Raw genomic sequence first — 27965 nt, 5'->3', positions numbered from 1 at the left:
GATTATATTGATTTCTATGCATTTTCTGAGTCGTTAAATGTGATTTAGCAATAGATTTTATGAAATATTTATCAGTTTAAAATGTAGGATGCCGCTTTTTTTTAAATTAGTTTGCGAATTAAACAATAGAGGACATCAATTACGTAAAATAAAAACGCATGCGCTGTAACAAGAATGTTTTAATAGATCGAATTGGCGGGATGCCGGTGTTGACAAACCAAAGAATATCATCAAATCTTAGAACTTGAATCGCAAAATATCGCAACAAAGCAAGCATTTAGTACATAAACCGACTATGTGTAGCGTTGCCGTCTATCGTAATTATAAATATCGAGCATTTTATATAAAATAACTGCTTTATTATTAAAACAAAATTTATTCGGAAGAGAATAAACAATATTTTGGAAAGACAAGATGATTTTACAAGGATCACATATTATCAATCAATTAAACAACATCTAACATCACACATAGCCGGTTTACATACTACGCAATCAGTGCATCATAAAGTTTCAAGAATAAGATTTCTATGATATACATTATTCTTTGTTCTAAAACATGTAATCAAATGCCTAAGATGTTGTAAATATTACGAAAATTTATGTGTGATACTTAATGAAAATTCATTTTAGTTACACATAAAGCTTTGGATACATTACCAAATTGATGTGAGTCTGTAAAAAATGACTGTTGTGTTATACTATCAGTATAAATGAGTTTATTATGTTACAGTAGTGTGTGTATAGTAATACTATTAGAACGAAAAACAATATTTGTTGTTGTTACGAAGAATGAAGAAATTATTGTTGTAAATTGATGAAGATATAATAACATGAGAGTAATTTTGAACAAAATTAGATCAACTGTTTCAAGGTAAGAAAAACACATGACTATACAAATGAAGAAAGATAAATGGTAGTTATCAATATGAACATGGATCTTTCTTTACATATTGATTCTTACAGTGTTCTATTTTGCATTATTCTATTAACTCAATTGAAGTTTATATTCAGAATTTAAAGTACTGATAGAAACTAATATTATAATTGAAATTATTTATTGCATGATGCAAAATAGTATATCAATATCACGAATTGTGTATTATTTTTGGAAATTACTTGGTTTATTTCCTTTTTATTTTGATAAAACAGAAACAATTAAAAGATCAAAGTTAGGAACAATTTATACATTAATGTTTTTAATGATGTATAAAGTAGAGTTAGGTCGAGTTCTTTATGCACGTTCTATATGGAAATCGTCCTACGAAACAACTATTATTTATTACTCAGATTTTCTTGGACTTATTTTAGAATATATTGTTAATTCAATAACTTGGGTTTGTGCTCTAGTTCGTCAAGATAATGTACGTAAGATTTTAAATTCATTTAGAAACATTATCGACACTGCAGTTGTACTCGGAATGCCAAAACTACCTAAAAAACTTTTTCGTAACCTTCATCTTATAGTTTTGATAATAAATTTAATGTTTTTATTTATTATCACTTTTGAAATCCTATGTATGTACTCGGATATTTGGAATTACGATTTCTCCATTTGGATACCTTTCAACTCAGTACGCTGTCTGAGTATGAATGTCATAATAATGTATGTTTGGTGTTTAAGTCTCATCAAACATGGATTTCAATTTATTAATCAAAGTTTAAGTATTCTACCAGAATTAAATGTAATCAAAAAGCCTTCTATAGGAGTAACAAGAATAAGGTATTTTTTCAAACTTCATCAAAGTGATCTTGATTTTTTTTCATTATTGTAAATTATAGATTAAATGCCAGTGAAGTTAATTCACGATTAAATGAACTCTTCCAACTTCATTTAAATCTTGAAAACGTTGCAAAAATGATAAATGAATTATTTTCATTACCAATGTTGATTGCGCTTTTGATGCAATTTTCGCAGTCGATTGCTAATGTGTATACAATTGCGATTTTTATAAATACAAAAATGTACCGATCTTGGAAAACTACCAGACGTATTTTTGGAATTACAGGCTGGCTTGGCTTACGTCTGATTTTGATATTTTATGTGGTGGATATTTGTAATGCTACTTGTAGGGAGGTTGTAAATAATTTTTACTAATTCATATTTTACAAACATTTCTTTTTAATAATTATTTTTTTGCTCTTTACCAAAAGGCTAATCGAAAAGCGATTATTTTACACGAATTATGGAGCACATTGAAATTAAAAGGAAATAGAGAGACGGTATTAATTACCAATATTGTTTTAAAATTTTCATGGATGTATAATCAAATTAAAAAAGATAATCTTTACAGTTGAAAAATATTTCGATTCGATTATTGCAAAAACCACTGGAAATAAATTTATATGATTCGTTAAATCTCAATCATCAAATATTTTATAAGGTAAATAAGAACTTGTTAGTTACATATTTAATTTAAAAGGAATAATTTATTTAGATGTGTGGACTATTGATAACTTATTTAATCATCATTATTCAAATCGATAAGGTCGAATTTGATACATCAATCTGAATAATTTTCTGAAGTATTTCAAAATATTATTGCATTGAAAAGACAGAAATTGATGGATAAAATGAATATATATGTACTGCACCGATAAATGTAACGAGAGAATTTCTACTCATGTACTATGAGTGATATTAATTTATTTTAAAATGATTTTTTTTTATTTAGCTGGAAAACTTTTGAACGTAAAATATTGCATGCAATCTGTAATATTGAATTTTTTTTTGCTTGATTGATATTAAAAAAAAAAAATGAACTTAACTTTGATAATAAAAAAGAAATAAATAATTTTTAGTGATGCATTTAAGTAATTGGCAATTTAGCATATGAGTTTTCTATGTTCATCCAATCGTTTCTTAAAATTGCTGTATTAATGCAATTGGAGTATTAAGCATTCCGTGTGAAAACAACAGTTCTTTATTCAGTTCGAATACCTAATCTATTATTAAAATTTAAGTACAACATGCAAAAGAATTTTCCGGTGTCAAAAATTTTATTCTATTTCTGGAAAATTTTTGGTTTATGTCCATTTAATATCCACAAGATTGAAATAATTAAAAGATCGGAAGTGGGAACATTATATGTCATATTTTTAATAATTACATTTACAATATGTACTGTTAGAGTTTTCATAACAAGGATTACTTCTAATAGACTTCCTTTAGAAACTGTAATAGTTTTCTGTATTGATTTTTGTGCTTTATTTTTAGAGCTTGTAATAAACATTATAATTTGGCTGTATGTTATCATTTATCAGAATCAATTACGTCTCATCTTGAGATCATTAAGGAATGTTATTGAAACTGCAATTTCTCTTGGAATGCGTGAAATGTATAAAACCATTTACTGGCAGATACATTTAATTGTTATAATAATTAATATTGGTTTTATTTCTGTGATTTGTTTGGATCTTCTGTACGATCATCTGGAATTTATTGATTATGATTTTTTCGTTTGGATCTCCTTTGATATTCCACGTTGCATCAGTTTAAATTTTATTATTATTTATAATTATACATTGTATGTTATTAAATTATTATTTATGTTCATTAATGATAGTTTAAAAATTTTACCTGAAGTTGAAATAGCTCACAGTGTTCGCAAAAAAGTAAAAACCATCAGGTAACTAATCTTATATTGTCTTAATATTGTAATTAATTATCTAATTCAATTAATTCATAATAAGTTATTGTTTATCATTTTCAGATTAAGTCCTCATGAAGTAGACATTCGATTAAATGAACTAAGCCAGTTACATTTTGATCTTAAACATCTGGTCAAAATGTTCAGTGAATTACTTTCACTACCTCTATTAATTGCTTTAACAATGCAGCTCTTTCATATAATTCTTAATACATACATGATATCAATATTTATTAACAACGGACGGCATCGATCTTGGAGAGGTATTCGAGGTCTCACAGCTCTTACAGCTTTTCTTTTATTACGTCTTATACAATTGTTCAGTATCGTTAATGTTTGTGATGCTACATGTCAAGAGGTTTTTTACAATCCTTCCTTTATAATGATGGAAAAAAGTATTGTGTCTATTTTTGGTAATTAATTTTTATAAATTTTCTAAAGGCAAATCGCAAGGCAATTATTCTTCATGAGTTCTGGGCTTCTAGAAGACCTGAAGGTTCTAAAGATAGGGTGAATAATGTAGTTACGTAGGAAAGTGACGGAGCAAAATTAATAATAGTGAATTATTTCAGCTGAAAAAAATTTCGATTCAGTTATTACAACAACCAATGGTAATAAAATTGTATGATTCGATATATTTGAATCATCAATTGATACACAAGGTAAATTAGTGTTTTGTAATTAGTGTTGAATTTTGATGAGAATTATTCATTAGGTGACTGGGATGATTATAACTTATTTGACAATAATGATGCAAATTGACAAGCAAAATCATTTAGTAGACGATATTGACTAGCCAAATAATTGATGATTTAATTATTAATTGGTCTGCTTGTTATGTCCGATGAAAATAATCAAAGTTATGGTATGGAAAATAATTTGGTGATGTCATAATAATTATATCAGTAATTATTATCAATTAATGGACTTTATAAACAAGATCTTGATTAGTAAACAATAAGACATTGTCAATGATTCTAATCAAGTTTTATAAGTGGTTTAAAAGTTGAACAAAACTTATCTAATATATTTTTGTTGAAAAATTTATCATTCAAGTCCTGAGAATCTTTCATTTATCATCACAACAAACGAATGCTTAAAACTATGAAACTTAACACAAAACCAAGAAAAGATTAATTCCGGTAATCCATTTGAGTAATTGATCATTCTGAATATTACTTTTTTTTTCTTTGTTCCTTTCCATTATGTTATTAATTCTATTCGAGTATAAAATATTCAAAGTAAAGATAACTCAAGTTGAAGTTAAACTTCATACTTAACTTCACACTTTTACAATCATGAAAAATAATTCTCGTATGCTTTTAATTATATTTTATTACTGGAAATTAATTGGTCTGTGTCCATTTTATCTTGACAAAACAATTATCATAAATAAGTCAAACATGGGAATATTTTATAATTCTTTCTTGATAGTGCTTTACACTATATGCTTCATTCGAATACTTATGTTGAGACTATCCTTAGATATATCTCAGGAAAGCACTGTGATAGTTTTTACAGATCTGTTTGGTTTGTGTCTAGAGTATGTTATCAACACGATAGTTTGGATCTATGCAGTTATTTATCAAAACAACTTACGTCAGCTGTGCAAATCATTAAGGAATACTCTAGATATTGCACTATCTCTAGGGATGCAAGAAATCAGTGAAAAATATCTCAAACAAATCGTTATCCTTGTAGTAACAAGCAATGCTTCTTATTTTTTTTTGATGTGGTTTGAACGCTCACGGGTTAACTGGGCTTTCAAAAATGTCGAATTTTCTACTTGGTTAATATTTAACACTTTTCGTTGCATTAATATTAATATTATCATAATTTATAGCTACATTTTAAAAACCCTTGGATCAATGTTCAAATCTATCAATGACAGCTTAAGAATTTTACCAGATGTTAACATGGTCAGATGTATTCACGAAGGATTAAACAAAACTAGGTAATAAATTGGAGTTTATATATAATTCAACTGATTTATTTCTCTTAACTACCTTACATTTTCAGACTAAGTCCCCGTGAGGTAGACATTCAATTAAAAGAACTTTGCCATTTTTATCTAGATCTTAAAGATCTTCTCAAGATGTTGAATGAATTATTTTCATTGGCAATATTGCTTGTGTTAATAATGCAGTTTTCGCAATTAACTGTTAATATGTATACTTTATTTATTAATATAAGCGGAAAATGGTTACGATTGTGGACATTACACTGTGACGTCTTGATTATACTTCCAGGCTGGCTTATTTTGCGTTTGATACAAATGTTTAGTGTAATAAATATTTGTGACTTTACATGTCGTGAGGTATTGAATTATTCTAATTAGTTAAATAAAAAAATGTTATATTTTATCTATCAGTTTTTATATTTTATTCTAAGGCAAATCGCAAGGCAATTGTTTTGCATGAGCTGTGGGCTTCGAAACGACCAGAAGGGTATAAAGATATGGTAATATTTTTATTAAATCAATTTACACTGGTCAACGATAAGAAATATTTTAAATACTTAATTGACTTTATTGAATATTTTTTAAAAATATTACTTTCATTGGAAGTAATGAGATTGGAGTTTAAATTAGTTGACCAGTGAAATCTAAACTTGTTAAAAAAGCAGTATTGTATTTAACTGAAAAAATATTGCAGCTAAAAAATCTTTCAATCCAATTGTTGCAACAACCAGTAGAAATTAATTTATGTAATTCAATACAATTGAATCATCAATTAATACAAAAGGTAAATAAATACTTGAAAGTTAATTTTTAAATTTAATCAAAATAATTTAATTAGATAAGTGGGATCATTGTAACTTATTTAACAATCATGATCCAAATTGATGATAAAAAAGTATTTATAAAGAACGGCGAAATAGTTGATCAAAATCTATACCACATATTTCAATTTAAAAAAAATTAATTAAACATGTTTCTATAAATGCCTTGATTAGTGATGTCTTTATAAAAAAAGATTCTTTAAAATTATGTACATGGAAATGGTAAATATGTAGGATACTGAAAAGAATGAGATATGAAATAAAACATTTATTTAACAAATTAACAGCGTAAAGATTACTCCAGCAGATGATCTAGTCTGGTATGTCTAAATTTTTATTGGTATTTATATTATCTACATTTGAAAACCAATCCATTTCAGTCGCAGACGACCGCTCGTACACAAGACGCCGTCAAGAATTTGTTACATTGTCTTACAATTCATGAAGATTTTATCATTTTTTTCTCAAATATTGTTTGAAAATTTATTTTCTCTATAAATACTATAAAGAAAAATATTTTTGGTTTCTTTTTCACCACTGGGTGGTACATTTATTAAATCTAAAATCAGCTAAAAATGAATTAATGCCACTCGATTGATAATTAAAATGATAGAGATAAACTAAACCACTATTGATTAAATTTCCTTGGAGTTACAATTTTTTCATGATATGGCCTTTGGCAACATTTCATTGAATTTTTTCTTTCACTTCTATTATTTATTTCTCATTCATTTATTTTAATAACTTATACAACCTTTGCCTAATCATTGTCAAGTAGTGATGAACTTGTTTCTTTTCAAACGAGTTTTGTACAAAAAGGCACCCATGTCAAAGCGGTTCACAGCGTCTCTGACTGACAACCTCTTCAGATAATGCAATAATTGCATTTTAATTAGACTAATTATATTACAAACCTCAATGCGATCATTTTTAAAAAGGACTTAATGTCCTAATTCGTACTTTATTTGGAACTTTGCTTTCCCAGCATTTATTTAAAAGCTCCCACGAGTCAACGTGAAAAATATGTATTTTTTTCAAACAGGAGCACTTGGTCGGCGAAATAAGGCCGACAAAACTGAACGTAGATCACTCTCACGCCGTGGACGTCCTTCAAGATAAGACGTCTCAATCCATGGTCAATCCTCCTCATAATCTTCTGAAGACTCTGTCGACGAAGAGATCAATGCTGTTGACAGACTCGGTGCATTCTGTACTGTGGTACTTGGAAAAGTCGTTTGTAAGCGTAACCTCTGAGAGTTCCAGTATTCTGGCAACGAATGCGAGCCATTGTTTGCTTTTTCATTGTGTATTGACTCAGCAGAACTCAGTTCCATCATCGATCCCCTTCGTTTGGCTTTATTTGATTTATCTGGAAGATTAGAGTTTTATTTCTGAAATTGGTCTTTCAAATACTTCAAAAGAATATGATGGTCATTTAGAAATGTAGGGAAAAAATTCAGTTAAAGAATACTGTGGCATTACTCTCAGAGAAAGAAATAATGAATTTTTGGCTCATAAAGATTTCAATGCTTGATAAAAGATATAAATGAAATCTGACTTGTGCTAAAAAAGTTTATTTGAGATATCTTTTATTATTTTAGTGAAAGATAATTACTTCATAATTATCTCGATTGGTATATCCATGAATAAATATTTTAATTCAAACAGTCGTTCTGATGGTAATTAAAGTCTAACCTGAATTCGTAGATGAAACTCCATTAGTGAACCTGATACCCGAAAATCGATCACTCTCATTAAGGTCAGGATATCCAGAATTATCCGAAGTGCTCGCACTGTCCTTACGAAAAAGGCCAATCACGGATTGTACTTTAGGCTGTTCAATACCACCTAAAAATGTTGCTGATGGTGAGCTATATGCTATGTATTCTTTATTAGAACACCACGCTGGGAATTCATTTTGCTTCACTGGTCTTGCTGAGTCATAATCGTCCTCACGCTTCCATGGAAGCATAGTTTCCGTCGCAGTTGGGGTTGTTACTCTATACGCATCGCCTAAAAAAGGAAAATTAATATTTTCCCATAACCAATAGTTTCTTATAAAACAAAGTAAAAATAAACTATGATTTTTTTTTATTCTTCTTTGACACAATTACCTTCAGACTCTCTATGTCTTCTCATCATCCCACTATCTGTGTGATCGTCATCATCACTGTCATCAGCACTGGGATAATTATCGTAATGAGAACCTTCACCATCCCGATGAGAATCTAAAAAAGTTCCATTGTGGTTATGTCAACGGTTTTTAGGACTTACATAAACGGATTTTATGACGTTATTTACCTGATCGAGCTGTAAAAGTAATTGCCGACTCCCAATCAGAATCCCGCGCTGGTTTACCGTCGTCATCATTATCAACTTCATATAAAACACCATCCATATAATCTGGAATAAATAAAAACTTTCTTAAGTATCATTAAAACAAAGTATATCACCAATTGTCTAGGTTAACTCGGTGGTGATTTTATGAACATGTTACAAACCTTGAGAAAATAATTTCGTAGACCCATTTTGTTGTTGAAGCTCAGGAAAACTGACATGGTTCTGTTTACTACCATCCTATACATAACGTAATCAGAAAAATTAAAACAATTGATGATTAAGAGCCACCATGTTAGTATCAACATGAAAAAACACTGCTGTTTGGGATGAAGAAAAATCTTTGGAACAAGCTTACCTTAAGAATTTTTTTACTGCGTTTGTGTCGATGTTTGTGCTCACCCATCATGCGACGAATATTCATGTGCATTTTATAATTGACTTGAGTAGATAAATCGCGATCGTTAACGGCATGGCGACTGTAGCTTAATCGGCGATGCTGAAACACGTAAGTCTAGCCGAATATGTTCAATAATAGAACGGGTATCATGACGTCAGGAAGAGAAATAAAAGGTTAGTACATTAGTAGTATGATATTGAGAGAAATCGAGTAGTAGATAGTAAATCAATCCCAATTATCAGCTTACCCTTTTGTACGGCTTGCAAAGCTCTTCGGCAAGTAAATGATGGATTCGCGCATCAGTTAAATCTTTCTTTGAGGGATAGTATTCAAGCTCTTGGAGATCAATGTTCCAACCAGCCTCCAGTTGACTACAACTTGGACTTGAATGAACAAAAGGAAAATTACTGGCACATGTACTTTCCTTAGCTAATGGAGTAACTCGATGCTGACTTATTTTCAGCCGTCTTTGTCCTGCCCACCTGGAATTAAATTGTCCTGTGTTGCTATAATTGCGAAATATCGCTGACATACTCTCAGTGCCACTGATGTTTCCAATGGTAGATGCATTTCTCCGAATATAATCCAAAGCATCTTTCATTGCCAGCTTTGAGTACGTCTCGAGAATTTTTGGCTCAGCACCGCAGTGATTTCTCACTAAGTATGGACGAATGAATTTGTTGTCGAATCGTTTGAATCTGGAATTCAATAGAAAGTTGATTAAATTTTTTTCTCTCGTTTCTGCTTCAAATAATTCATAAAAATTCTTCGTGTTGAAAACAATTATCGGTATTGATTTTCGTTATTAAAATATTTTCTACGATTAAAACTCCTGATTTTATCAAAAATATTAAAGTAGTTGATAAGTTGATTTTAGTGTAAACGTAGATATTATTTTGTTAAAACCCATAATTTACAAATGATATTCAAGTTAAGTAAAATGGTTTATTATGTAAATAAATAAACAGAATGATCATGTGATAACAATTTAGTAACAATCCAATTAATTCTTATATAATGATGTTTATTCAGAAAAAATTTGATTTACTAAAAAAATAATACGAACTTATCTCTGAGATGATAATTTCCATGTTTGCCTAAAATGTCTTCGACACCAGCCATTATGTGATCCATAATCTAAACATGTCACGAAAGATGAATATTTAATTTATTCCCAAACAACATATATCATTACAGCAAATGATTTAATAAATTTTCTACCCTTTCGTGTATCCTCTCATTCATCGTAGGTTTTCTCCTTTCAGCTCTCTTGACATTTAATATTTTGACAAGTGGCTTAATTGTTATTCCCTGGTGGAATGAATAATAAATTAGAACAAACATATCACATGAGAAATCAATGAAAGTACGCTGCTCAATGACAAATTAGCGTAATCCCTTAAATTACATACTTGGCATATTTACCTGAATAAAGACTGTGAAATAAATAACTGCTATAGTGGTTGTAACAAACATTGGTTGTAGAGGCACGTGGTGTGGGTCGATGAGGAGAACCAAGGCGAATGCCACGGCCCCACGCAAACCACCGTACGACATGACAAACTTTTCCACCTTGTCCAGCTTGTGCAAACGGAATCGATTAGCCACTGCAGTAAGTACCATTACGCCTATAAAAAATGTAGAGCAAAACATGCAATCAATGTTTGTAACATATAACTTCTATATTCTTTTTATTTGATCCTACATTATTAATAATAATCTGTGTCATTGCATGCTTTGTGTAGGACTAGAACAACTCACCCACGATCCGGTAGACCGAACACAGAACAATAGTCATTACAACGAACCAGGTATTCCAATCATGTCTATTGGTGACAGTTGCAACACCCAGGAACATAAAAATGATGGTCTCTGAACTGCTTGATAACATTTTCATGGTGTATTTTACAGTAGTATGAGATTTGTGGGAAATATTAGCCTCGACATAGTTCTTCATAGTAATGCCACAGAAAGTGATGCTGAAAATGAAAAAGGTAATGGTTGATAACAGTTGACCATTTATCGATTGTTCGTAGTCTTGTATCCTTGCTACGGATTAATGCAGATATCCACTACAATGAAAACTCACGCGAGGATTCCAGACATATGAAATATCTCGGCATTGAGGTAAGCCAAATAGGCCATAACAAATATAAAGATGGGCTCGATCACGCGGACTTGATAAGTGAATCGAGTGACGAAGCCTGTCGCAAAGCCCCACATGACACCGATTATCGTACCACCAATAGCTACCACTGCAAACGATGCAAAACCTGAGAGAATTTCCATGTAGGTTATTCTTGATGGACCCATTTCACTGTAGGTTTCAAACATATGGTAGAGCACCTGGAAATTATATTTGCATAATTAATTAATCTCAGGATCCAGCTGCTTTTTTTAATAATGTGAATTAATTAATAACCTTTTGCTTATTATTTTTAATATGATTATTTTTGTAGTGTCTTTTTTCAACTGTTGAGGGTCAAAAAACAAATACAAAGAGGATTGGTGATATTAACTTGGAGAGTTTTTTTTATAAGGTTTAATATTTAATGAAATGTTTGTTTCATGACAATGACAATAAAATATTTTTATTTATTTAAATCATTTTTGATGAATCAAATTTTTGAAATATGATTTTCTTGAAAGCTTTTCAAAGTAAATAGATGTTCCGAATCAGCGTTTTCGATAAAAGCTATTTTATCTGAGCAAAATAAATATTTGTTCGTGTAAAATTACGGCAATCTGTCTTTCAATTTGTTTGGAATATTATTTAATTCACAATTTTCTATCATTTATTTATTTATGTATTTATAGAATCTTTATGAATTTTATTTTTAATTTGTAAATTGCTAAAAGTACGTTACATAATTCACGTCCATTAAACATCCTGAAATACAAATAATAATAAAAGTTCTAAAGCTTTGAGAAGATTCATATAATTTCTCAATTTTTTCCAGGAATTTAATTTTCATGAACTTTAATAATATCTTAAGCATAAATTTTACGTAATAAAAAATTTTTTAGCACAAGTGTTGACGTGTACTATTCCTGAAAATAGACACAATCGTCTTCAATAAATTTTAACAAATGAAGGCTTGTCCATTTAACGATTGTTGTAAAAAATTAATGAGATGTAAAGTTTGCTAAGTATTCAAAGATAAAGTTGTCAATAGACGTCAATTGTCAATTGCCTTTCGAGTGTCACAAATATTCTGTAAATTGTAAGTAGCTTGTCTGAGGAACTAGGTCATGTTAATGAATCTCTCAAGGAAGAACGTATCATTCAGCGACATTTAGATTATACCTAGAAACTCGATATAAAATTGATAGGATTATATACTTACGACAGTAACAGCGTCGTTCAGCAAACTTTCTCCGAATACAACTATATAAAGAATTTCGTTGACATGAATCTCTTCAAATACTGCTAAAACTGCCACAGGATCGACTGCACTTATTAAAGCAGAAAAAAGAAACATGTCGAGTAGTGGCGTAGTGAATCCAAAGAGGCCACTTTTTCCCAAGACCCAAAGTGTGGCACCTAAGTTCAAAGAGATATGTTATATTAGAAATGAATTTTTTTTTAATTTTAAAATCATATATTCATCAATAAATTATTAAAAGGAGATAGAAATATTGTAAATAAGATTTTTAATGATGAAAAACTTTTCATTTATTTTTAAATAAAGTTTTTTAAAAAAGATGAAAGTAATTTAGAGTAAATAATAATTTTCTCTTCATATTACATTGACTAAGGATTAATAAAAATTTGAAAAAGTCTACTTTATTTTACAGTTTCTATGAGGATAAAAGAATTTATTAAAAAAAGCGAAATTAAATTACTTTCTCTTAGTATAAATAAAACAAAATTAAGCCAGGAAATGAAACCTAATAAACTTCAATTCTCCTAGAAAAAAAACAAAGGATTTAATATCATTCAGAAAACCAACACGTGGATGAAGATTGACAGCAAAGATTAAGGCTATAAGAAGTGGTGAAAATAAAAATAGATACGCAGTTCATGGTTATGATGATATCACAGCAAATTTAGAAAATACACAACTGCTATATCTATTTATGAATTTGTACCGATATATCTTCAGTTATGAAAGACTTTATAGTTACACTTTAGAAAATCATCGCTTTATCTAAAAGTTACCTCACTTCTAACCACAACAGTCTATGTTATTACGTACCTATTGACAGAGTATTAAATATAGTTCCAAGGACGGCGAACAGCAGGATGGTTCCAAGATGATCGAAAAATAGCCGATTTGGCATAAAATAACCAGCGTCAAGGATGATAGGGGGAAGCATGTAGAGGAAGAATGTGTCCGGTGTCAATGGAGACACATGAACGCTGCTAGCATGGAATAATAAAACTCCAACAACTACTCCAACGACAATGAGAAGACAGGATTCAGGAAATATCTTACTAAATTTTGGAGCCATGTGGAAACCTGTGAAAATCATTAAAATCATGATTAAGCACATTCTTGAAAGCCCTCGCAATTGTTAGCACGTTATTTCATGAATATGTATAGCTATTACGAATTAGAGCGCCAGCCAGTCAAGGCTAGAACTCGGTCTGTATATGACCTTTATGCGCGATCTCCAGGTGCGGTTAGTCCTGGCAAATAAGCTCAGCAAATATCTTATATAGCCCTTAAGAAAAATGTTTGAACTACTTTTGCTTGTATTTAGGAGATAGCAGCTATCACTTACTCATTATGAGATTATGAGATATGCTCATCATTTCTATCCATGTTTTTTTTCGGATAGTCAAACTGATATAAATGATAAAAAATGAGTAATGATGAATAATTATGATGACTTACCAATCTTAGCAATGCTAGCAAAAAAGATCCATATGCCAATGATAAATGGAGTCTCAACACGATGAAATTCAACAGAAAATACTTGGTATTGTTTTTTCTTTTCTGGATAGTTTTCAGGAACAGACTCTCTAACAGTACTATCTCCAATATCTCCGCCATTCTCAAGATTTCTCATTGAATTATCCAGAAAAGTTCGATCAATGGGTCCCATAGGTCCAAAGCTCTTTCCAGGGTAAGGTTTATTTAAATCCTGAGGTAATTCCTGGTTATCAACGCTAGGTCCATGCATGGGAAGGTCGTCCACGGCTGATGAACCATCATTAGACGGTGATAACTGTCTTGGTTCATAAGACCTTGCCATGCATTGTAAACACGTCGTATACAGGGAAAATAACAAAATAAATGTGTTTCCATGGGATGCCATTTTTTCACGTGGGATGTTTGGATATGCGCAACGTGCAGTCGCATAGAGAGGCAGTGAACACACAGTAAGTCTATTATTCTTGTTTTTTGATCATTTTTACACCACTACCACCTGAAGCTATTCCCTTGAAACACAATTTAAATAAAGAATTGGTTAAAAATAAATGCTCAAATGTTCAATATTATGCGTAATTTTCGCATTTTTTCAGACGCTGCTGCGTCCTCGTTCTCATCCTCAGTGGATGCCAATGTTGAACACCCAGTCTGTTGTATGAGACGACGAGACTGATGCTTGCTTGGCGCTCGTCTTCTCGGTCTCATCGTATTTCCAACACCAACCACATAAGATTTTTTCAACTGCTTAGTATTAACACTCCTCTTCACTTTGTACACTTTTTTTGTGCCAAAAGCCACCCAGTCGGCACCGACGTCGTTCGTCGAGGACTCATCAACGACGTAACGGGTAAATAGAAGAATCGGTGCCGACGGTTCGCGCGGCGCCACTGAGCTACTTTCCTATACCACTCCAGAGTCAGCTGATCATTGCTGAAGAACCCCGCGCAGGCGTCGAGGAAAAATATTCCAATATAATATTATTCTTGAACACCATCCCCTTACTTCCGAAAACCCGAGGGCGTCTTCCCTCGCACATCCGTTGCTCTATACAGCTGCTGGACTAGCGCATGTGCTCTCCTGCCAGCCGCCTGACGAATTTCCACACGGTCTCGAGCCAATACAGCTTGAGCTACACAGGGAAAGACACCCCAATCGATCTATTGACAATCGAAGGGTTTTAACATGAGCTTCAATTGTGTTGTCTGCTTTAATTTCGTTCCACTCCATCTGCACATGTGCTTATGATCCTTTTCTTGACCATTTTCACCGAGGGGGAAAATGATCAACTGTTTTGATGATAGAATTTTCAATCGCTTCCTACATGACATGCAGCTCAACATCATTCTGCTCTACAATTATTTTGGAATTTTAGAGTACTTTATTATAAACAAAACCTCTCGTCCGCGTATATGTTTTGTACCTGAATTATGTTTCATGTTTTCTATGCAGTCTATAATGGTATTATAAAATTATTAGACAACCTTGTTACACAATATATACATCTAAATGGATTATTCTTGCACTCAGCATACTATGTCCATACTTCCTGTTATGAGTGCAGTAGCCAATGTGATGGAGTTCACAAAATTCGATTAATATTCCATTAGTCGAAATGTCTTGGGATAATTTTTTCTTATTTCTTCGTTTAATCATTTCTCGTTTCTTATCACGCAAAAAAAATATTATAAGTATTAGTATATTACTGACGAGATTACAATTAACTTTTTTTTAGGTAAATAAACTGGTTCTCGTTCATCTTATTAATTCATGGATACTTATTTTCCAGTGAATTAATTTAATAAGTAGATAATGAAAATAGAAACAATTTTTCCCTCCAATTATTTTTATAACAAATAAATCTCCTAGGGGGAATTTTTTTTTTAGAGCAGAAACAATAAGTTTGCAAGATTGATAACAAATCTTATGCTGAATAACCCTTTCCTTTTCTGTGATTTATTTGAGGGAAACAAAAAATGTATATTAAGAAATTTCTATGGTCTTCGATTAGTCATCAATTTTTGTTCTCAATACATCATTTTTTTTTGTGGATTAAACAATCCGATTCATGATGCTTTAAAACCAACCATCAATTAAATAAACTTGACAAAGTCAGATGATATTTTTTTAACGACTTTTTTTTATTGTTTTGCCAGCTATTAATGCTCAAGAGTTAACAGAAAGCAGATTGTTTATAGGAAAAAAATGCCCATTTTTTATTTTGTTTTATATTTCTTTTACTTTGTTATTCAAATATTCTATACAAGATTTTTATTTAAACAGAAAAATGTTCCCTGCAGCTGGAAAAAAACTTCTGTCTCTGCCGTGCAAAAAATTAATTATCATAATAAATTTATTTATCTGAATATAATTAAGAGAATTATTGACTTGTTAATTGAATTAATTGTTAAAATTATAAAAAAATTTAATAAAATTATAGAATCAAGCATTTATAATTAAAATTTGATGAGCTCAATGGTCTTATACGTAATGAAAACTTTATTAATTTTAATATCATCAAGTTTATTAAAATATTTATACATAAATTGTCAAGATTAAATGCAGACCTATGTTATGAAGTTTATTGTTCTATTGATAAGACAAAATGAGTTTTTATCATAAAACGTTTTTGATATCTTATTAAGTTCATTATGTAATGAAAATAAGAAAAAATAATTTCCAATAATTTATCTACAAAAAATGATTATTGAATATTGTTGTTTTGTTTAGAATATAAAATGTATATAAAAGTGAACGCGTAAATTTGAAAATATAATTTCAGCAAATATCCATAAGTTTTCATATATGAATAAAAACATTATAAATAAAATTTATTTCGCTATGACTATCATGTTAGAGGATTGTTGTTTTATAAAAACGATACTTCTTCTAGAAAATGTTTATTTTCGAGTTAAAAGAAGAGTCCTTGAATAATGTATCGTTAAAGAAATGGTTACTATCAAAAAAGATAACATTTTATTTTTGTTGATAATATATTGTTTAAAAATAAATAAAAAAAAAATCTCAAGCTTTACTCGTTTTAATATAAAACTTGTAAAATATATAATTCTCTTTTTGTTTCACAGTTTCGGAAAATTATGTCAAGGATTTTGTGATAAAAGTTACCATCTCATAGCTTCTACTTGGAAATAATTAGAAGAAAAGTTTTGAAAATTTTTTATTAATTTATTTGAATAATATGTTGTAAAAACTCTCCTCATTTTTTCTCTTTATCCTCAATACTTATTTATTTATATATAATTTCTACAAAAAACATTTAAAACAAGAGCTAATTCTTCTTCAAAAGGGCATAATTAGTCTTTAAAAGTGCAGATAAATTAAAAAATAAATGAAGCCCTGATTATAAAAATGTATATCATATCACCGAAAAAAAAAACATCTTATCTCTGAAAATACCTTCATTTCCAGAAGAAAAATATTCATATAAATATAATAAAAACAAGGATTTTTTTTTACAATGATTATAAATTTTAAGTATTTAGAAATGAAAAACTTTCGTATTCAATTCATATCCTTTTTGTATCGAGAGAATAATCTAAAAGAAATTTTAATACAAAAGTTTATTTGTCAGTTATATACACATGAAAGAGTATAAAGTTGCAAAAAAAAAAGAAGAAAAAAAAACCAAGCCAAGAAAGAAGTTAGCAACAGTACAAGGAGGTTGATTTCTTAGTTCTACAATATTTTGTATAGAATTCGTAAAGCGATACGTGATTTCATGAAGAGTAGGGGTGGATAGTTTTGACGTTATTTTGACATCAAAGTATTGCATATCGTTGCGAGGATATTCGCACTGAATTAGCGCAAGCGCGAATACAAATTCTGACGGGGGAGGAATTGATTCTGCGCGAAAGTCGGAAAGGAATTGGATACATTGAACCGACAAACGTCGACGGCGAGTTGCCGTGATCGTCGTCGGTGTTACATAAAGGATGTTTCTCTGCGATGTCCCATAGACTGTTGTCGGTCCTTCGTGCATAAGGATCGTCATGCGATGCATACTAATTAAGATAACGAACAAAACACAGTAATATTAAAAACAATAGATAATTTTTGAGAAAGAAAAAAATTTATTTAAATTTCATAAATAATTTTAAATTATTAAACAGAAAAAAAAAACATTTTTGTTAGTCAATTTAACATCAATGGAACGAAAAATTATTGTTTTCTTCACCTTAATCGTTGGTGAGTATTTTCATTGTTTTCCACTCCATTTATTTATTGTGAATTCCATTAAAGTTTTGAATTTAATCGTTTCCCGCCCAATTGCTTGTAGAGTGTTGCGATAAAAATTTAAACGCTTTTAAATATGCCGTCGGGATTGATTGGTTTTTTTATTCCACATCAATCATTTAATTAATTGTCGAGACCACTCAACTCAATTGGAATGATTTTTAATTAATAATTTGATATAAATTGCCGAATAAATGTTAAGGTATCTGAAACATTGTCTCTACACGTGCCTTAGGCTTTCGTGACTTCCGATAAGTACACAAAGTTTGATTTACATTCCTTCTGGCAGTTTACGTATGTGCACCAGACCATAAACGACATATTGTTTATAATTAGTTGATGAAAATTATGAGCTTTTGTTGTATTAATAATTGAAAAATTTTAAAAATGTATCTGCATACACAATTAAGCTAAACAATCACAAAATGCTAAAATGAAATTCTTTTTTAATTTAAACAAAAATTTATTTTAATTGAATTTGTTACAAATGTTTTTCAAATGACTTTCAACATCTGTTTAAAGAAGAAGATTATTTCTCTGAAATTGTAGAAAAGTACTTGCTAATTAATGTTGACATAATGTCATTTATATCCTATACAATTATTTTCATATAATAAATAATTCTTTTATTTTTTAATTACGTTGGAAAATAGAAGTTGAAAATATTCAAATCACATCATTAATTGTAATGAACAAATATTTATTTTAATTTTGAAGTGACCAGTGTAAATAATGATGAGAAATATTTTTTTCATGTTTTATTCAATATTATGTTGATTCTTTTATTGTCAATTAAAAGTTACATGACGACAAAAAATTGACGCAGTGACAAGCAACAAAAATTAGCCGCGTTTTTATCTGTGTTGTCAGTTATTTCAACAAGTAATAAACACCAGGTATAATTAGCGTATTCCATTACGTCAAAAGTTCAGATGGGTGATAAACTATCAGTGTTGATTTTGTTAACAATATTAGCAATACGCATTTGGAATTATTAATATTATCGAATTATGCATTTCGTTATTGGATTAGAAATGATGATCGATTGAGCAAATTTGTGTCTATGCAAAATAACTATTCAATCTATAACAATTGATTGAATAAACTAATCTGATAATTAAGTATTACTTTAAATAGATAAGATTACGTTCAAATAAATATGAAAAGAACATTAAAACAGGAGAGAGAAAAAATTCAAAGTGTCACTCTAATGCTTTTGCGCTATTAGTTGTAAGTGAAAAAGAAGTAATCTGAGAACAAAAGCTTTTTTTTATTAGAAATAAAGATTATGTTGGAAAATTTAAAGAATATTTTATTACCAACAAAAAAAAATTAATAAATATGAAATAATAATAACAATAATAATAATAATAATAATATGCTTTTTGATAGAAAATTATTTTTCATGATATTTAATGGTGTTATTTTATTGAAAATATGATATCTTTAAAATAAAAAATATATATTTGAATTGTACTTCAAAAATGTCGTGTAATTTTGTACAAATTTATTTTCAAAATAACATCGAAATGCAATGAAAATGCTTGAAAATGAATTTTGTCTTATTACAAACAAAAATATATCGAAATTGAATTTTTTATATTTCAATGTAATACTAAACATTGAAGCATCTGAATTTTTAATGAAAGAATTTTTAATTATGAAATTTTAATAATATGCAAAAAGCGTGAAATTTTACTGAATATTTTTTTTGATAAGCATTTCCTTTTTACCAAACCATTTGAATTAATAAATGAAAGAGCAAAATTTAATAAACGATATTTCACGATTTTCTTTTTAAAATAAATTATATTTTGGAAAACTCATTTACCTGAACATAAGAATAATTGAAAAATAAAAAAACCATCATTTTGAATTATACTCCATTATGATAGAGTAACATAATTCAATGAAAGTAAAAAATACTGTTATACTTGAAAGCTCCTTTAATAATAGAATTCATTATAATATCAGTGATAGATAAAAAAAAAATCTTTAGTTTAAATATAAACGAACATATTATTTCGTTGTATTTTTATAATTTACAAATAAAATAAAAATTTTTAAATACATTGACAGAGACAGAGATTGAAACTCATAAATTTATAAAACTATTATTCAGTGAACAATCGAGTAGAAATGAAAAACATACCAGAACAGTCGACAATTCCTTTGATTCTCATTCGTATTAGATGATTAATGTAAGTGATAAAATATGTTATATGCTGATATTGAAATGTAAGGAATCTCAGTCTTCATGGGCTGACTGCAGACGAAAGATTCAATCTTGTAAAGTAAAGAAAAGAGAGTATAAAGTATAAAATGAATGGTTTTCATTTAACATAAACTAAACCACTCGTAATATGTTTTATACAAAAGGTTTGGTCCTTTTCAGAAATCTGCTCGGGACTTCGTAATGTACGAATGAAGACACCACTAGCTGTTGAGAGAGGAGATTCAGCAGTATTAAACTGTTGGTATGATCTAGAAGATGCTGATCTCTATGTGGTCAAGTGGTACAAGAATGGCAAAGAGTTCTATCGCTTTAGTCCTAAAGAATTACCATCTTCTAAAGTATTCCCTATTGGAAGCTTTCGAGTTAACGTGAGTAATTATGAATTATCATTTCTGCTGCTAACTTTATTCCTTTTAGAATTAAATATTCTGAGTTGAGTATACAAAGCAGCCTTTGATCTAAATTTTATACTATTTTTCAAGTAATTTAATTGTATAAAATAGATGATAAATATTTTGCCAAGCACCTGACATTAGAAAAAATCCATATGTTTCATGTTAAAATGAATGAATAAATAAAACCTTGTCAGTTTATTGTCGATAAAGTTTTAGAATTTTCATTGTATTCTTCCATTTCATTGATCTTTTGAATTTCCAAATGATTGTTTATTGTTAAACTATGATAATTATTTTAAACTTTATATTATTATTTATATGAATAATCCCATGTCAAATATTATAGTTATTTTATAATGAATAAAATGATAATAAAGTTATTTTAAAATCCATTATAATTAAAAATTCAATATTTTATTCAATATTGCATAATAATGCACATTTTTGAGCTTATATATTATTGTTATCTATTGAACAATTTATTTTACATTCTGCAGAGAATTTTTGAAATTCAGTCTTCCGAAAAATGTCTATTTCCATAAAATAATTTACAATAAATTCTATTCAAAAAATCTCATAAAAATTCCCACAGTTAACAATTGGCGCCGGTTTATTTTTCAAAAAATAATTGATTGAAAAAACAGTCCAATCATATGATCCATTCATATTGCGTATGTAATACTAATATTGAATAATTCAAGCTCAATGTAATACAAGATGTATGAGGAAAGCCATATCGCCAAATATAATATTGCAAACATAATTGTGCATTCATTCTGTTACCTATGTTCTCTAATTATTTTGTGTACCTTTACTTTTGTGTAAATAGAAAGCCAAAAGCAACGCAACGCAGGCTACTTTGGAAAATCTACAACTTGATGCAGCTGGAGAATACAGCTGTGAGGTATCTGCTGATGCTCCATCCTTCCATACTGCCGTTGTCTATGCAACAATTTATGTAGCCAGTAAGTGAGAACAAGGATCTTTAGAATTATTTTGCAAAAACAAAAAAACTCCGCTTCTAAAGGAAAAAAAAAATCCAGCAGTAGATCAGAGGTATTTCCTGCAATGGACTGAATTTCAGTTATATCTGCTTCATTTACAAAAATTTCGAATGAATGTTAAATTTAGAGATTAATTTTTACACTTGAAAAAATATTGATCATAAAATATTATGAAAGATGGTCAATTAACCAAAAAACCTAATTATATTAATAATATTTATAAATATAAAATGATTAATCATTAATTGTTATAAATTAAAAATCTATAAATAGAGCTTGAATTATCTTGAAATAAAAATGCGAAAAAATTAATTATCAATTGATTATTGTCTGCATATTCGATAGGACGCTTTTCAAGTTTTTCTCGTAAACTCAACAGTAATTAAGTCCATTGCAGGCCTCCGATCATTTCTAATAGAGTCTATTCATTATGCTCACTATATTATTTTTAGAGGGTTTCATGTGTAAATTTCATTAGAAATAATAAATATCTTTGAATAAGATGGTATAACAATACTGACTTCTGCACAAAGCGAAAAACGGATCTGATAGTGTCGCTAATTAATCTCAAATATACACCCATAGGCGGTACCTATAATTAATCAGCACGACATTTTTTTAAACTCGTAATTAATGAACGAGAAAATGTTATTGTGTGGAATTTCAAGATGAGTGGATGAGGGATATGTGGTAAGGTATAGATTGGCAATGCGGAGAAACGTAGATTGATGGAGTGATGCGGGCGGAGTGATTACACTATTCGTGGTGGGTTGACATTTCTCTCTTGTATCACATGAATAAAAAAAAACAACCTAAAGTTAAATCAAAATGGCTTCCGTTGTTACATATTATTGTTGTCCAAAAATATACATCAATCTCTACTAAGTGATTTGCATCAAGACACTTTGCATTTATTTTTTTCCATTTTCTCCCTTGTAAATAATTAATTCGTATCCGCTTGAGTTATTCATTCAGTTAAATTTTATTTTAATAAGAACTATCATAGCATTTAAGTTTTCGTTTATTACATATTAATATCTAAATAATTTTTTTAGAATGTTGTAGAGAAAGGATTAGATTTTAATAGTCTTATCATCGTGACCAATTTCGTAAAATTTATCATCTACAAACTCGAAAATTAAATATTTCATTTACATATTCACGGCACAATACATTTATGGCTTTTCTAAACTTCGCTTATTTTGTCACACATATAAAGGGTCAAGTAGGATTTAGTAGGTTATTATATTTAATTAATAATATCTGATTAAAAACATTTTTTATAATAATAGAGAATAAAATGAAGTTTAAAAAATTGTCTTATACTTAAATTTTGCGACTATTCAATTATAAATTATATATTAAACGATTAATTATTGGAAAATTCATTAATCTTAAAACTAAATTATTTCTTTAATAAATTTTATAATTTATTTCAAGTCCCACTTATTTTCATCTTATATTTAATATCATTTCTCAATTTAGATTATCAAAGTACAATCTATATTCACGTTAAACTAACTTTTCGATATGTAAAAATAAAAGCTCCTGTGATGTCGTAAGAGTTTGATTTTTAACTTAATTTATCAGGAATTCCAATTAAACCAATTTAAACCGTTTCAGATTAAATTATACCAAAAAATTAAATTAAAGAGAAATATTTCAACTTTTTTTTACCATTTTCATATAATTATTTTTTCATAAATTATTTACATTATACTCACATTCATTTCGCTTGATTAATTTTTGTGTATACATATCGAAAAATTGATTTGTATTTATACAAATATCCATACAAATGATGAATAAAAAATTAGAATGTTAAATAGAATATTGGCCAAATGCTAAAATTAAATGCTTAAAATAATTTCTCTTACTATTACGGTATGATATTAACGACTAGCTTTGGAATATATCAATATTCCATTCATTTTGTTTTTATATATTATATATCTGTTATTTAATAATGATTTCTATAAATTCATCATAATGCTAAGGTCTTTGTTATTCTTAAAATTGATTGATAAGTTATTTTGGTAGATATCAATGATTTAATATATCCTTTATTCAATTATTATATATGCATCTATATATTTCAGAACTTCCAACTCAAAGACCAGAAATATATGGATTTATTCGTAAATATAAAGTTGGAGATACTCTTCGTGTAAATTGTACATCGGGAAGAAGCAAACCTGCTGCTAATTTGACATGGTACGTCAATGATCGACAGGTGAGTGATGAAAAATAAAAATATTTTAATCTATTTGAGAAATTTTTTGAAAATATTATCTAACATCCTTTAAAAATAATTTTCGATAAATTTTGTATTTATATTGGACTTCAAAATTATTCTAGTTTGAATATGTGTTGATGAAATAATTTAATTACATTGTTATCAGAAGAAATTCAGAAATAAAAGGCGAAACTGTGCTAGAATTAAAACTATTATTATGATGAAATAAAAATAAAAAAAGTTTTCATAGATGATACGAAAACTTGAGATTTGTCGTTAATACAATTATGTTACAAAAATAATGTATTTATAAATTTTCAGCTCAATAAGAAATTAGATTTGTTCTAGAATTTACATATTCTTTCTCTTAAAAATAATTGAAATTTAAATTGCTGTAAATTTAGTAGAAATAGTCAACATTTTAATATTCACTGAGAGATACTTTTTCTCCTTTCAATTTTCATTGATATTCTGTTGAATTACAATATGTATAAAGACAAATAGAAAAAATATTACTTTACTATTTTTATTTATAATCTAAAGCTGTGGTTTTTGTATTATTTTCATTTAAATCTCTTTTTACAAAGTTCTTTACGATTTTTTTTTATATTTACTTTTTTAGTTGTAAGAGAAATATCGTACCACCGACATTTTTTATAGCACACCAGAAAAAAATCGTATGATTTGAATCAACAAATCTTTTCATTCATAGAAATTTCTCAAAAAATATTTGCAAAACTTCAGAAAATAGATTCAAAAGCGCGGAAGAAAATTATATTTCATTTAAAAGCATAAACTTAATAGTTTTTTTTCTTAATATCAGAATGGAACCAATGACAAATTATAAAAAAATTTCAAGAAATCTAGTTTTTATTGAAAAAAAAAAGTTTCAGTTTTCAATAATCATAGTCAAAAGGAATATCTCGATTTCAGTGAAGAGTACTCATAGATTCCAAATCATATAAAAAATTGTAAAAAAAGGAGGCTTTTACATTTTTTTATTTGGTTATTTTGCTGTCGGATATAAATGTAGATTAAAAACCAAAAAACTCTTTTTAAATGTGGTACCAGAGCTCTAAAAAACTTTTTAAAACATTTTTATTCTTTTTTCATCTACAAGAGTTATACATGCTTTAATTTAAAAATTGTTATCTAATTTCTCCGTTTCAAATTCTCCGATTGAATATGTATTACGTCATTATAAAGTAAATAAATCAACACCATTTTCAAAACAAAAATAAATAATCACAGCATAAAAAATTAATTTTTTTCTTAAAATGATTGAAAATATTACAAAATGATTTTCATTTTCAGCCCTCTCCTGCCCACGTACACACGTATAATGTATTGGATATAAATAATTCAGAGTGGCAAATTGCTCAAACGAGTCTTCAGTTTGTTGTAACGCATGAGCATTTCACGTACGGCAAGCTCAAGATTCGTTGTAGCGCTTCGATATATAATCTTTATTGGCAAAGCACTGAAGTGAGCACGGAAGAAGAGAGGCCAAAAGTCATTCGATTGGAACAAGAAGCTACGATTGTGGGCATCAATTACCTCCAACCACCTCCAAACTTTCAAACTGACCAGCGAAAACCCGATGGACACCTCGACGTAAGAGGTAAACGACCTGATAAATATCTCCACTATAGAGAAAATGTCATTTTTCATATTTAATTACAATAGTGGCACAGTTCTATTATCACCAACCACAATCAACCCACTTATAATTCAACTCTATTTCCATCTTAAAATTGAATATTATTGTTTCCATTATATCGTTATACTCTAGTTCTTCCTGTGGTTCAGTCCGTTCAGTCCGCGTGTAAATGGGTTGACTTACCGTCCGTGTAACTTAGTATGAAGGGAAATAGCTTATATTAGATAGAAGTAACCAAACTATCAAGAGAAACAAACCGAATCAAAATTGGCTCAGTGGTTTTCGAGTTATAATCGGGGCTTACACAAACAGACACCCGTTATACTTTCTAACGTGACGAGAGAAGACGAGGTTTAAATGACAGTTAGCAATGTATTTGCGACAAAAATGAACAGCAAACAAACAAAAGGAGTTTAACAAATAATTAATCATACTCAGGTATTTCATAAATAAAATAAAAAACTTAAAAACAACCATTCATTTTAAAATAACAGACAGTTTCTCTCTAACTCTATTTGTTTTACTGTTTACTGCTTGTTTATTGTTTATGTGTGCTCATATTTGAATTAGTTATAACTTTGATAAATTTATGGATATTTGTAATAAATGAGAGTATTTTAATTATTTACAGACATTGAATCTTCTTCGGAATTGAACCAAAGCTCTCTGCATCTTATCCTTGAACTCATATTTATACATCTAACTATTATGCTTCTTCAACTTGAAACTTTGTGAAATAAGTTTCGTTTATTATAAGCATGCTTTGGAACTCTATCTCTCTCTATACGTATATGTATACATATAAATGTATAAATTAACCGTGCTTGTATGGAACATTGTACAATTTCGCGTGTTAATTATTTGCAATCTCTGAAGATGTTTTTTAATAATAAACTTCAAGAGAGGTTTATGGAAGTTAACAAAGCATGATTCATCACTCATTTTCTCCACAAAGAGCTGATAAGTTCTCTTTGTATTATGCTACTGCCAAAAGTTGTTAGAGGATTGAAAAAATTTAAGAAAAAAAACCTTTAAGCTGATTTTTGGTGTGATGGTATCCGTCAACTGTAAATCAGTTCACATCATTTTCTTACCACTTCAGGAGCAAAATCCTCCGGGAATTTCCAGGAAAGAGTTCACAGATCGTCGAACATCAGTATGAATATATTAAACTTTCAAAATGCTGACAGAAAGTCGATAATCAACTTGGGGGAATGAAAATACACAAATATAAATTTTTTCTCCAATTTTTATTCACTTTTAAAACGTTAATCTGTCGGAATCTAAGATTTTTATGAGGACAAATCATCCGGAAAAAAAAGTCAAGGAGAGGAAAAGTCATTTGATGTAGGGTTTGAATGGTTTTAAGCAAGAAGTGAGGCAATTGATGTGATGGTGGATAAAGTACATGTATGTATTTCTACGTTCTTAAACTAGTGCGTAAGCAGTACATAAATTGAAAGATGAGCAAACTCCCAAAAGAAGAAGGGCGAAGTGAGTTGAAAAAAACTTAAGATTGATTGAAATAGGAAACAGGAGAATTTATGTATCAAGGGAGTTTTCCTTCAAAAACTGACGACTTTTCTGCAAAAGACCATTTGTTGAGAAAGTCAGCAAGTGGAAAGGAGTGAATCATCCTTTTTGTTTTCTTAGAAACTCTCTGCGACATTATGCATCAAGAAGAAAAATTATGAAAAAATCACCAAAGAATTTGTGAAAAGTATGAACATTTAGTTCAGTGATATTAAGATTTAATAAAAAAGTTTGAAATTTATTTATTAAAAGTCATTATAGTCAGTGTATATTTAAATAATCAGTTATAATTTATTTTTTACATAATTTATAAATAAGGGACTTGAACAATAAAATCTGCAAATAAGACTAACTTATATGTTTGATTAAAAAGCTCTTCAGGTAGTTATAAAAATAGATGAATTTATTGATAAAAAATTTTGCAGTGTCAATCAATTAAGTCTTTATGTCTGTCAGAATAAAAATGGAATTTATTGCAATAATAATTTCTATTAGATTTTTACACATTTCATATTTCACTTCAATTTAGATAAAAAAAATTCACTGATGTCATAAATTTAAATTAATTTCTAACATCACTACATTTTGTTTTCAAACTGTTTT

General features: G+C 28.9%; 4 protein-coding genes across 9 annotated transcripts; 3 read left to right on the top strand and 1 right to left on the bottom strand.

Annotated features, from left to right (window-relative positions):
• Positions 1 to 289: 289 nt before the first annotated feature.
• LOC118068630 (cell adhesion molecule 3-like) lies at positions 290 to 27665 on the top strand. Of its 3 annotated transcripts, none has more exons than XM_035086158.1 (7): positions 290 to 668; positions 733 to 873; positions 20694 to 20902; positions 21759 to 21894; positions 24033 to 24166; positions 25484 to 25790; positions 26461 to 27665. In XM_035086158.1, exons 3-7 carry the CDS (start codon positions 20723 to 20725, stop codon positions 26562 to 26564), a joined length of 861 nt encoding a protein of 286 aa, XP_034942049.1. In that variant the 5' UTR covers positions 290 to 668; positions 733 to 873; positions 20694 to 20722; the 3' UTR covers positions 26565 to 27665. The 3 variants fall into 3 exon arrangements, with proteins under 3 accessions (XP_034942049.1, XP_034942048.1, XP_034942047.1); XM_035086156.1 differs by lacking the exons at positions 290 to 668; positions 733 to 873 and adding exons at positions 17968 to 18092; positions 18175 to 18250; XM_035086157.1 differs by having other exon boundaries at positions 290 to 873.
• On the top strand, positions 1520 to 4180 carry LOC118068315 (uncharacterized). The gene is made up of 9 exons (XM_035085616.1): positions 1520 to 1722; positions 1782 to 2076; positions 2154 to 2222; positions 2294 to 2383; positions 2438 to 2488; positions 3264 to 3337; positions 3566 to 3628; positions 3713 to 4007; positions 4091 to 4180. The coding sequence occupies exons 1-9, from the start codon at positions 1520 to 1522 to the stop codon at positions 4178 to 4180; spliced, it is 1230 nt and encodes a 409-aa protein (XP_034941507.1).
• On the top strand, positions 5492 to 6582 carry LOC118068631 (uncharacterized). The gene is made up of 4 exons (XM_035086159.1): positions 5492 to 5603; positions 5669 to 5966; positions 6041 to 6109; positions 6304 to 6582. Exons 1-4 carry the CDS (start codon positions 5518 to 5520, stop codon positions 6421 to 6423), a joined length of 573 nt encoding a protein of 190 aa, XP_034942050.1. The 5' UTR covers positions 5492 to 5517; the 3' UTR covers positions 6424 to 6582.
• Nhe2 (Na[+]/H[+] hydrogen exchanger 2) lies at positions 6679 to 14921 on the bottom strand. 4 transcript variants are annotated; one of them, XM_035086149.1, is made up of 16 exons: positions 14009 to 14921; positions 13367 to 13630; positions 12515 to 12711; positions 11257 to 11513; positions 10929 to 11146; positions 10593 to 10795; positions 10389 to 10478; positions 10234 to 10304; positions 9650 to 9865; positions 9415 to 9550; positions 9126 to 9281; positions 8932 to 9007; positions 8732 to 8833; positions 8545 to 8658; positions 8126 to 8443; positions 7567 to 7799 (listed from the first exon to the last, which is right to left on the bottom strand). In XM_035086149.1, exons 1-16 carry the CDS (start codon positions 14430 to 14432, stop codon positions 7567 to 7569), a joined length of 3075 nt encoding a protein of 1024 aa, XP_034942040.1. In that variant the 5' UTR covers positions 14433 to 14921. The 4 variants fall into 4 exon arrangements, with proteins under 4 accessions (XP_034942038.1, XP_034942040.1, XP_034942041.1 ...); XM_035086150.1 differs by having other exon boundaries at positions 9126 to 9266; positions 14009 to 14432; XM_035086147.1 differs by having other exon boundaries at positions 6679 to 7799; positions 9415 to 9865.
• Positions 27666 to 27965: the final 300 nt, after the last annotated feature.

Source organism: Chelonus insularis, unplaced genomic scaffold (assembly GCF_013357705.1).
Source record: "Chelonus insularis isolate UGA/USDA-ARS -01 unplaced genomic scaffold, ASM1335770v1 contig_3_pilon, whole genome shotgun sequence".
Lineage (NCBI taxonomy): Eukaryota > Metazoa > Arthropoda > Insecta > Hymenoptera > Braconidae > Chelonus > Chelonus insularis.
This window is presented reverse-complemented; position numbering and strand designations above follow the sequence as displayed.

Bases quoted from the DNA above. Each gene is read 5' to 3' on its own strand.
- LOC118068630 (XM_035086156.1), top strand. From the start codon at position 18,211: ATGGAACGAAAAATTATTGTTTTCTTCACCTTAATCGTTG. The intron at 20,903-21,758 runs GTGAGTAATTAT...TTGTGTAAATAG, and splicing joins TTGGAAGCTTTCGAGTTAAC to AAAGCCAAAAGCAACGCAAC. The intron at 21,895-24,032 runs GTAAGTGAGAAC...TATATATTTCAG, and splicing joins TGCAACAATTTATGTAGCCA to AACTTCCAACTCAAAGACCA.
- Nhe2 (XM_035086147.1), bottom strand. From the start codon at position 14,432: ATGGCATCCCATGGAAACACATTTATTTTGTTATTTTCCCTGTATACG. The intron at 10,796-10,928 runs GTGAGTTGTTCT...CATTTTTTATAG, and splicing joins TTCGGTCTACCGGATCGTGG to GCGTAATGGTACTTACTGCA. The intron at 8,659-8,731 runs GTAAATAACGTC...GAACTTTTTTAG, and splicing joins TACTTTTACAGCTCGATCAG to ATTCTCATCGGGATGGTGAA.
- LOC118068315 (XM_035085616.1), top strand. From the start codon at position 1,520: ATGTACTCGGATATTTGGAATTACGATTTCTCCATTTGGATACCTTTC. The intron at 2,384-2,437 runs GTAAATAAGAAC...TAATTTATTTAG, and splicing joins ATCATCAAATATTTTATAAG to ATGTGTGGACTATTGATAAC. The intron at 3,338-3,565 runs GTATAAAACCAT...CATTAATGATAG, and splicing joins TCTCTTGGAATGCGTGAAAT to TTTAAAAATTTTACCTGAAG.
- LOC118068631 (XM_035086159.1), top strand. From the start codon at position 5,518: ATGTTCAAATCTATCAATGACAGCTTAAGAATTTTACCAGATGTTAAC. The intron at 5,604-5,668 runs GTAATAAATTGG...TTACATTTTCAG, and splicing joins GAAGGATTAAACAAAACTAG to ACTAAGTCCCCGTGAGGTAG. The intron at 6,110-6,303 runs GTAATATTTTTA...AAAATATTGCAG, and splicing joins CAGAAGGGTATAAAGATATG to CTAAAAAATCTTTCAATCCA.